The sequence below is a fragment of the Carlito syrichta genome, unplaced genomic scaffold (assembly GCF_000164805.1).
Source record: "Carlito syrichta isolate Samal-C Ts95f unplaced genomic scaffold, Tarsius_syrichta-2.0.1 Scaffold305197, whole genome shotgun sequence".
NCBI classification, from domain to species: Eukaryota; Metazoa; Chordata; class Mammalia; order Primates; family Tarsiidae; genus Carlito; species Carlito syrichta.
In genome coordinates this window covers 314,877-326,213 of record NW_007249293.1, presented here as the reverse complement: position 1 = coordinate 326,213, position 11,337 = coordinate 314,877, and the positions used below count along the sequence as shown (strand labels likewise).

Here is an 11,337-nt window from a genome sequence, read left to right as displayed (position 1 = left end):
CAATCCACTCACCTCAGCCTCCCAAAGGCGCAGGATTACAGGCTGAGCCACCGAGCCCGGCTTATTTAATATTTTGAATAAGCAATAATGTTCCATAGCTCGAGAATTTAAAACTATAACAAAGGCACACAGTGGCTAGTTTTTCTCTTTCTCAGATTTCCCATTTGTACATTTCCCAGCTCAATACTTGTTTGCAATTTATAAATGATTAGCATTCAAATAATCAATGTTAGTCACTCAAAACTGAATTATGTAGTTATTTCATGAGAAAGTAGGTTGTTCATTTGTTTTTGATTTGCTAAGCTGTCTTAATATTTTCTTTCCTTTTTTAAAAAAACATGATATAACCATAAAGTAATTGCTCATAGACTATGGCAGATATAGACACTTTGGGAAATAGCAATTATAAAGTTCAACAACTTTTTAAACTCCCACCCCTATTCATTTCCATCAAGAGCAAACAAAGACCTTGGAATTGGCAATATGTAAGACAAGAAACTCAGTGTACATACTCCATTTTCTGCTTCAATTTAAGGATTTGCATTATTATCCCTTTTTTATACATAATATAAAAGCTGGTTGAGGCATTGCTGTACCTTCAGCATCCCACCTTACAACCATAGGATCCTCAAAAAATATTACATTTTTATGAACCTCAAGCATGACCTCTATAGGTGGGAAAACATTTTCTGTTTCAAAGTCTTCTGTAATTTCTGGAGGATATGTGTATTTCTGTAATCCTTCTTTGAGTATCTTTTAAGAAATGAAGAAAAACAACATCAAGTTAGAAGTTGACTGGTAACAGTTAAAGATGTAAATAGTACTAAATAAACTATACAGTTATTTTTAATAAGCACTGAAGTTTAGTCCCATCTATAGATCGACACAAAATATCATAGCAAAATTTAAAAAGATAAATGTGGGGGGAACCATCCATAATTACAATTATGGAACTTCCTATGGACCAAGTTGTAGGCTGGAGGGTATCCAACATTCTATCCCTCCAAGCAATTCTAAAGGCACGTACTTAACAGAGACGATGACTAAAACTTAGAGGAATCAAGTGATTCGCCAAAGATTACAAAATGACTTCAAGGTGGCACCAGAACTCAAAAACAGATCTACAGGACCCCAAATTACAAGCTTTTTGCTAAGGGTATGTAGATGAAGAGAGACAGAAACATAGACAATCTTTTTAGAAGTGTAGAAATGAAAGGATGAAAGTGAATTAAACAGATCTCAGATTTTTCTGGGTTAAGGGAGATTTGTATGTTATCTGAAAAGGATCTAGGGAAGCAGGGAAGATTTAAAATGTTAGCAAATAGGGGGGAAAATGGATGAAAAAAAAATCTAGAGGAGGTGGGAAGTTCTTTTAAAAAGTCTGGAAAAAAAGAAGGAAAGCCTCTCTGCTACAAGAGAGAAAAATAGGGGTGAAGGTGGATTCTTTGGGTTCAAATGGGAACACGAAGTGGTGACAGGACATTCTGGCAAAAGTAAAAAACAACAGAACTTCAGATGGATCCTTGAAACCCCAGCTCAGGCTGGGACCTTCCTATGGATAATGAATTCATTGAATTTTTTTTTTTTTTTTTTGGAGTTTGAGTCTCACTCTATAGCCCAGGCTGGAAGGCAGTGGCATACTTATGGCCACTGCAACCTCAACACACTGGGCTCAGACGATTCTTCTGCCTCAACTTTTCAAGTAGCTGGAGCTATGGGTGCGCACTACCACCTGGATAATTTTTTGCTTTATTGTAGTACGAGGTCTCGCCAAGTTACTCAGGCTGGTCTCAAACCCCTGGGCTCAGGCAATCCTCTCACCTTGACCTCCCAAAGTTCTGGGATGGCAGGTTTGAGCCACCGCACCTGGCTATTGAAATTTTATTGGGGGAAGTTGTTAGGGGAAAAAATCACTACAATAATAGGAGAAAAATGTTGAAAAATACTTCACTAATAATAATAATAAATAATAACTATATAATGATGCATAATATATAAAATAATTATTATATAATAATAATTAAAGAACTCATAATAAAATAATGCACCCACATTCTTAATGGATGGGATTTTGGGTGAGAAGTACCTGGCAATCTGTGTATATGCTATACTATGAAAACGACAGAGAGACAGACAGACAGACAAAGAGAAAGCTATTGCAATATAACTGAGTATGGTAGTATTCCATGGGATGCAAGCCGCTATGAGGTTAAGTTAAAAATAAACCAACTCAATACTCGTGCAAATGTTACTACTAAACAGGTGTAAGATACTCCTTGAAAGATGATCTAACAACTGCTATCATCCAAATTCTTACCACTCAAAGTATGGTCAGTACATTGGCAGCATTGGTGTTGCCTGGATTAGAGCTTCTCAAACTTAATGGGCTTGTGAATCACCTGGGGATCTTGTTCAACTGCAGATTCAGTAGCTCTGAAGAGCCCCAAATCATGCATTTTTTATATGTTCCCAGTTGATGCTAATGCTGCCAGATCAATGCTGTTGACTGGGGACTGACCACACTGTGTATATCAAGGATTCAGAGCAGTGGTTTTCAAACTTTAGGGTGTGTTTTACCAACACAGACTGTTGAACCTCACCTTCAGAGTGTCTGATTCAATAGGTTTGAGGTGGGGCACATGACTTTGCATTTCTAGCAACCCAGAGGATGCTGATGCATCTGCTCAAGAGATCACATAATGACAACCACTGATGTAGACCAGAGTCCACAGTCTATGGTCACTGGGAAATACCACTCAACACCGGTTTTTATAAATAACATTTAACTTGAACATCTCATTCATCTACATACATCAGTTTTAGCACTACAGTGGCAGAGCTGAGTAGTTGCAACAGAGCTGGTATGGCCCACAAAGCTGAAAATATTTACCATCTAGCCTTGTACAGAAAAACTTTGTCAACCTCTGCTCTAGACTATAAAATTGGCATTATCAAAATATAGTGCCATAGGTTTACAATTAACATGTTTGAATTCTAGTTTTAAAATTCATATAATTTTAGATCCCTTCTAAGTATCTGATTCAACATGTCAATACCTATACATTTAAGACAGTTTAAAATGACATGTTTTCCTTTGTGCTTGCTTGATATGGTTAAAGTTTTTAGGTGCTAGATAATTTAAAATAAAGCAAAAGTGTGAGCAACTATTTTGCTTATAAATTTGATTCAAGACTCCACCTACTTCCACAATCATCCAGCCCTTGACTGGTTTACATTGTGGGGGAAGCTCCAAAATGTCCAAGTGGTATACTCCACCCAGAGTCGTGAACTGGCATAAATCCACCTCATTGTCTTCATAGAAATCCGGCTTTTCAGTAGCATTCTCTACCAGCAAGAACTGTGCTAGAATTAATCAGATTAACACAAATTCTAAATAGATCACAACATTTTTATATTTTTCTTAGGAGGAAATGAAAAAAAATCCTAATACTGGTAAAAGGAAGTTTTTATTCAACTAGCTACTGAAACTTTTCAAAAAATGATTAACTCAAATGTATTCAGATCTAACCTTGGAGGCAGGAATAGGCATGAAAATGACGGGGTTCAAGGGAGGGTTCCATATTTATTTTATATACTGACATTTTAGGAACTTGCATACAATAAGCATGTGCTGTTACTAAAATAAAAACAAAAACATTTTATAAAAAATTTAAAATGATTTAACACAAAATTTGAAAATTGCTATATTCATTTCTTAAAATTGGACATTATGGGACTAAAAATCTAAAAAAAGTTGAATGGTGAAAAAATAAATTTTGGTTCATGTATGAAATTAAAGCAAACAGTTTTTAAAACAAAAATAGGTCCAGTGCTCAGAAAAATAGGAATGGAGGCTTGAAAGTAAAGGAACTGTACTGGTTCAACTCTGGCATTCAGAGATTCTATGGGAATTCTATGATTCCATAATTCCCAGCGCATAATCTGAACATCTGAAGTTCCATATTAAAGGGACAATTTCCATCCTTCACCAAATTCTTTCGATACAGTGTAGTGGTTAAGAAAGGAAGTCAGACCACTTATAGGTTTTACCCTGTTTAGCTTGACCGCTCAGTTTCTTCATCTACAAAAGGAATACAATAGTTGTAGCTATCTCATAGAATTTGGGGGAGGAGTAAGTTAGAACACATAAAGAGTTTAGAACTGGTGCCTGACACAGAGTAAAAATGCAGTAACTACTAGTATCTATTACTACAACTTTCCTTTCCCATAAAAGGAAGCACACTGATGTGGCAATGAATTCAACCCATGGAGATCAGATACTGAAAATTAATGGAAATAACCAAAGAAAATCCCAATTAAGCAGTTGCCCCCTTTTCCTTGTGTACATTAAATAAATTACAATATTTAATTTGTAAATGTATTTAGTTAATAATTCATTTACCTAAAAAGAAAGAATATTGTGTTTAAATTTAGATGGTTATGATATATTTTCTTTGGCAATCACCATGTAGAAAAGCTTGGATTATTGACAGAAGTTCATTAACTAACTATAGTGTTGTATTTCTAGCAGGAAAACTAACCAGTCGAGGCTATGGGGAAATTATAAAGATATAAGCTTCAGTTACCACTGAAACAAAAGTGTGCTAGAAAAAATGAAGAAGTAGACAGAAAGACTGTTATGAAACATATGCTAAGAAATATGTGGAAAATAGACTCCTTAGAAGTTATTGAGATAGAAGCATAAAGTTAATGGAAAAGATGTATATAAATCTCAAAAAGACTGACAAATTAGACATCACTATCACATGGACATTTCTAAACTATATCCAACTGCAATTTGCCAGGACCAGATTGAATACAAATACTTGTAAATACTCAAACTGTTGAGAAATTTTCAGTTGTGTGTGTGTGCCTGTAAAATTCATTACAACATTTTTTGTAATAATAAAAAATTAGAAATAACCTTACTGTCTATCATAGAGATTTAAGTAATATTACATTATTGAATGGAATTATGCAGCTACTAAAAAAAGTGAGGTTATCAATGTGTTGTTACTAAGAAAAAGGTTGAACATTACTCATTTATGTAGAATATTGTGTTCTATGTATGTAGCATATTGGTAGGGGGGAAAAAGGGTGATTTTCAACAACATTTGTATGATAGGATTCCATGGTTTTATTAAAAATCAAAAGAGAGAAAGAGAGTAAACGAAAGAAATCTGTCAACACCTGCTTATCTCAGAAAAAGGTCTATGAAGGATTTTCACTTTAAATATATTTCTGAAATCTCTGATTTTTCCCCCCAATGAACCAGTATTTCTTTTGTAAGAGGAAAATCTCAATAAAGTCAAATTCTAAAAATGTAATTTAGAATACCTGCTGAAATTGTTTGACTTAATAATCTCATCTCCTGATCACATTTTATGGTTTCAGAGTCTTCTGCAGCAGAGTTCTACAAAAAAACATAAGGACAGACGGGTGTGATTGTAGGGGTTTATGTAAGCCCAGAGTCATTTTCTTTCTGTTCTGGTTCTCACTTCAGATTCCTGCTACCTTAATTCTAGGGCCCCAGTCTGACACTTGCTCTAGCATAAAACTGTACTCAGAAGAAATATTGTATTTATTTATTTTTGTGTTTTTGTTTTTGATCAGGTTCTCACTCAAGTCGTCCAGGCTGGAGTGCAATGGCACAATCACCACGGCTCCCTGTGGCCTCCCCATCCTGGGCCTCAAGTGATACTCCAGTCTCAGCTGCATGAGTAAGTAGGGCCACAGGTGCACGCCACCACACCCAGCTAATTTTTTTATTTTTATTTTTTAGATAGCTCAAGCAATCCTCTCTCCTCAGCCTCCAAAGTGCTGGAATTATAGGTGTGAGCAACCATGTCCAGCCTATTTATTATATTTTAGAGGCAGGGTCTTGCTCTGTCACCCAGGATGGAGTGCAGTAGCACAATCCTAGCTCACTGCAGCCTCAAACTCCTGGGCTCAAGTGATTCTCCTGCCCCAATCCCCCAAGTAGCTTGAATTACAGACACATATCACCATGCCATGCTAATTTTTAAATTTTTTTTTTAGAGATAGGGTCTCACTTTGTTGTTCAGGCTGGTCTTGAACTCCTGGCCTCAAGAGATTCTATCACCTCAACCTCCCAAAGTGCTGGGATTACAGGTGTGAGCCATCTCATCCCGATGAAAGCACTGTTTTATAAAGCAATTAAAATAAGAGCACATTTCCACAGAACTTTACAAGGGCAGGAACTGGCCTGATCAGATTTCTGCTGAAAACCCTTGATGTGAAATATAGAGATTAAAGAAGCAATGCAAGCTATACAAAATATTATTTATACTTGCATTTTAGTTTTAGTCAAGGAGTAGGCTTTGCTTAAATTTGGTAATTAGCTCTCTGACAGCATATTTCCAAAGCCTGAGTTTGGGTAAATCTCTCAAGGAAATTAAAGATGCTGTCAAGATATCATTTCATTGTACTTTAGTGTAGTGAAAAAAAAATCATAAAGAGGTGTCATAAGATCTAGACTTTATGTCTAAATCGTTCACTAACTTACCTTTGTGACCCTGAGGAAGTCATTTAACTATTGAGCTCAAATTCCTGATCTACCAATAACATACTTGACCCTTAATTGTGTACTGTACATATAACATATTTAGTAACAATTGTAAAAGATAAGACTGCTAAAGTTTAGGGAGATAACTAAGGGTCATAAAATAATGGAAAAATGTAAAAGATGTAAAAGAATGTAAAAAATGTAAAAGAACTTTGTATACTGTAAGGCACTAGATAAATGCAGTGTTGTCATTATAAAAATGTGGTGTGTGTGTGCTGCTATGTGAAAACTGGATGATAGCCAGAAAATTTCATTTGACCTCAGCTATCTCCTGTACTTCTGTAGCAATGGAATAACCTCATACCAGTATTCTAGTCAGAAACTTACAGCTATTAATCCCACCATGACTCTCATCCTTAACCACCATACACAGACACATCTCCTCTAGTAAGCAATCCTTACCCTTAACGCTGATGACCATATTGTCCTGTGTTTTCTTGACCAGTTTTAACACTGCCCTTCTCTGCAAACCCTTTCCATTGTGTCTCTGAAACTTCTTGATTATTTACGCACTCATTCAAAGAATTTTTACAGAGCTGTTAAATTGTAGAGGCATTGCTAGACAATGGGAATTTCTTTTAAAATGAAGAAGACAAGGCCCCTGGCTTAAGAAGTTTCCAGTCTACTAGGAAAGTGGGTAAATAAATGGGTACATTTTTGTGGGTGCTGTATTAGAAAGCAAGGGATCTACCATAGAAGTGCAAGGAAGAATAGTCAATTTTGTGGGAAAATTGGTGGGTGAAGACAGTCAACCTACCTAAATATGGCAAATGTGGAACTAAATTTTGAAAAATAATTGGGTCTTCCTCATAAATGGTTGGAGGGAATTCCAAGTGTGATTGAAAGGTATGAAGCAAAACAGGGTTCAAAGTACTCCAAGTGGTCCAGCATGATAGGAGTGAGGCATGCTAGGAGGGTGTAAAGATCTGAGGCTGGAGAGATGCAGGGGCCAGATTGTGGAGAGCTTAATACCACCAGGAGTGGTAATAATAACAAAAGAAAAGCAGGAGGAAAAACAATTTGAAGAAAAAGTAATTAATTTGATTGTGGAATGTTAAATTGAAGGGGCTTGTGGAACATTTGTTTGGTGTTTGATATTATTTACCTTTAAAATACAAGTTGCAAAAGAAAAAAAAAACACAAGTTGCATTTCTTTTTTACAGGGGGCATTATGATCATTAAAAATAACAAAGATATCAGACCAATAAGCACATTAAGCTAATTCACATTTCAAAAAGTTGAAAACTCTTCAAAGTGTTTAGACCAAACTGATTTCTTATCTTTCAGGAATACTAGGAATTCAGACTTTCTCAACAGAACTTTTCCCTTGATAAACACAATAATTCAGCAGGCAACAGCAGGAATCCATCAGCTTCTATATTATGACATAATAAAGATAATAATCTTGCATTTAACACACTGTCTTTATATATAATTCCATTTTTTAAAAATTTGTATTATTCTTTAATTCAGTTGACTCTTTTTGAAGTCAGACTTCTCGATGAAGGAAGCAATTGCTTCAATTTACATTCTAGTGCAAATTTCTTGATCTTGATAACTATTACAGATTGTTTTCCTGTCATCGCAATTTTGTCATCAGAACATGCTCCTGCACAAAACTTAAACTTCAAATCTCGTTTGTTGACAATATAATCCTTCATAGTTTTATACATTATAAAGTTTTTTGTGTTTGTTGACAATGAAGCCAAAAAAATACTTCTTTCTTCAAATTTTCCACACATTTTATATCTGGCAACAAAAGTCTTCTTTCATCATAATACTTTTATAGAATTGGCTGTGTTGCATGTATTTTTTCTTTTAGATAAATTTTGATAGCATATTGTCAAGTCTTAAAAATTACTAACTGAAACTTTCATTTGAATTGTACTAGATTACATATTTATAACAGATCTATAGTAAGTAACATTTTCTAAAAGATGTCCATCTGGATGTTGACAGAATATGAAGAAGAGAAGGTAGTTAAAGTATAAATTTTCAGTGACACCTTTGCTCAAGACATACATGAACTGGCTCATAAAATGAAGAACTTCATGGAACACTAGCAAAGCATTTTCATTGCAACTTGATAAATGCACAGAAATTATAAAGACATCATAAAGAAATTCCTAGTATGTGTGCAATTTGAATTTGATATAAAAACATAATCTGGATTACAAATAGGTAGATCAGTGAAAACAGAATAAAGATTCCAAAAATAGATCTTCAGATACACTTGAAAATTTAGCATATGACATTTCAGATCAATAGAAAAAACCTAGTTTTATACGGTGTTGGAGACAGCTGGCTAAGATTTGCAGTAAAATAAATTTAGCTTCAATTTTCCCACTTTACACTAAAATAAATTCCAGATAAATTTAAATGTAAAAACATAACTAAGCCAATTGAAAGTCACAATAATTATGAAATATCTGAATAGAATATAGGAAACTAATGCCAAAAATTATTAATGAAGTAGATGATCTTGATAATATCTGCAAAATGTGAGCACTGAACATTTTACAAATTTGATAAAATGTCTTGAATTTTATTGTCCATCAACAGAACATCTACACAAAAGAAGTTCATTGATATGAAATTCATTTTTTTATCAAGAGATAATTTAAATTTTACTATAACTTCAAAATAAATTGGAACTGGCTCTTGATAAGGAATTGAAGATGAAATTATAGCATTACTTGCTTAATTTGGATAAGAGTTAAGAATAATTATCCTGAGTCTGCTGAATTCTCATGCATTCTTGTAGCTTTAAATGCCATGTGTAGACCAATGATTCCATATATAAGTGATGATTTCATATATATAGTGATGATTCCATATATATAGTGATGCTCTTGAGGCCACACAAATTGTGTACTGCTTGACTCCAGAAGTTCAGGATACAACTAGCACATGAACATGTACATAATCCCTGAGTCTGATTTGCCTCAGAACTCCAGATTCACATCTACCCACTTGACATTACCCTTTGTGTGTTCCAAACTTATCATGACCCAAACAAAACTCTTATTACATAGCCACTCTCAACTGGTCCACCCCATTCTTATTCATCTCAGTATGTTGTACCACCATTAGCCTAGTTTCTTGAATAAAAACTCAGGAAGATTTGTTTATTTTACCTCCAAAACATGTACCAAACATATCTATCTTTCCACGACTCTTACTACAACCTTCATCCAAGCCACCATGACCTCTTATACCTTATGAGTACTATTTAACTAGATACTGTGCTCTTACTCTGGCCCCTCACAATTCACTTTCTACATAGTAGCCAGAATAACCTTTCAAGGTTGTACACCAGATCCTGTCCCTCTCCTGCTCATAGCCCTCTACTGGCTTCCCACTGCATTTACAATAAAAGCCTAAGTCCTCACCCTGGCCTGCAAAACCTCACTTTATCCGGTTTCTGCCTCCCTCTCCAACTTCATCAAGTACCACTTTCTTCCTTACCATCCGTATACATCACTCCACTAGCCATCTTCCTCATTTCTATCTTACAACCTTTGCAAAAACTGAAGAGTAGAGTATTTTTACCTTAATAATTTTATAGCTGATTTCTTCTTGTCAATTGGGTCCCACCTTAAAAAATACCTCATCAGACATGCCCTCCCTAACCACCCAATCTAAAGATACTACCAGTTTAATCCTGCTTAATTCTGTGTGTGGCAATGATTACTATCAGGCATTTTCTATTTTTAAAAAATTTATTGTTAATTTCTTCTAAATTGTATGTAGAGTATAAGAGAAGGACCTTATTTGTCTTTTCACCACTCTTCTCTGAGGGCCAGAACTCTCCATATGGTAGGCATTCAATCAACATTTGTTGAGTAAGTAAAGAAATGTGAACATGATCCAGAGTATAACCATGGAAATGCATTGACAACTTAAATGTGTGGAAAGTAGGAAATTGTTGAATGTTAGAAGCTCTGATGTTAGGGTTTTTTTTTTCTTTTTTAACATGGGATAGTCTTGTTGATTTTTAATTTATACACAATGATAACAAACTGTTCCCAAATCACAAAGGCTATTTTATGTCTCTCTACTTTTACTTCTGATCAGAATAATTTCTTTTCCTTCCTCTCTAAACTCCTCCATGCTTACATCAAAAGATTCAGCACAAATGTACCTCATCAGAGAAGACTTCCAATCTATTCACTTATTTTTATTTTGGATTAATTTTGATCTATTAACACCTATGCATAATCTCTATCATTGCATTTATTAGAATGTATAGTAACTCTTCTCCTCCACAAGATTTTTAGCTGATTAAAAACAAAATTGTGTTGAATTCCCTATAGCAGGTACTTAGTAACTACTTGACAAATAACATTATTATTATTTTTATTTTTGAGTTGGAATCTCACTCTGTCGCCCAGACTGGAGTGCAGTGGCCGCTCCCAGCCACCGCAGCCTCAACCTGCTGGGCTCCGGCCATCTTTCTGCCTCAGCCTTCCAAGTAGCTGGAACTACAGGCGCGCACTACCACGCCAGGCTAATTTTTTGATTTATTGTAGAGATGAGGTCTCGCCTGCCCAGGCGGGTCTCGAACCCACGGGCTCGGGCAATCCACTCACCTCAGCCTCCCAAAGGTGCCGGATTACAGGCTGAGCCACCGAGCCCGGTTGACAAATAACATTATATAAATATTACATATATAAAATATTTATGCTAAGTCCAGTATCTGTTTGCTTAGAGTATCTTAAAGACAAAACCTATTTTTTTTTTTTTTTTTG

At 35.2% G+C, this 11,337-nt stretch overlaps 1 protein-coding gene across 3 annotated transcripts in view; it reads right to left on the bottom strand.

The window, feature by feature from the left end:
* CASC1 (cancer susceptibility 1) overlaps positions 1–11,337 on the bottom strand; it is a 53,928-nt gene that overhangs the window by 8,411 nt on the left and 34,180 nt on the right. For all 3 annotated transcript variants that reach the window (XM_021714061.1, XM_021714062.1, XM_021714063.1), the window contains 3 exons: positions 5,338–5,413; positions 3,203–3,363; positions 597–753 (listed from right to left, as the gene is read on the bottom strand). In XM_021714061.1, the coding sequence (XP_021569736.1) occupies positions 597–753; positions 3,203–3,363; positions 5,338–5,413 (394 nt within the window). The remainder of the gene's footprint in view (positions 1–596; positions 754–3,202; positions 3,364–5,337; positions 5,414–11,337) is intronic.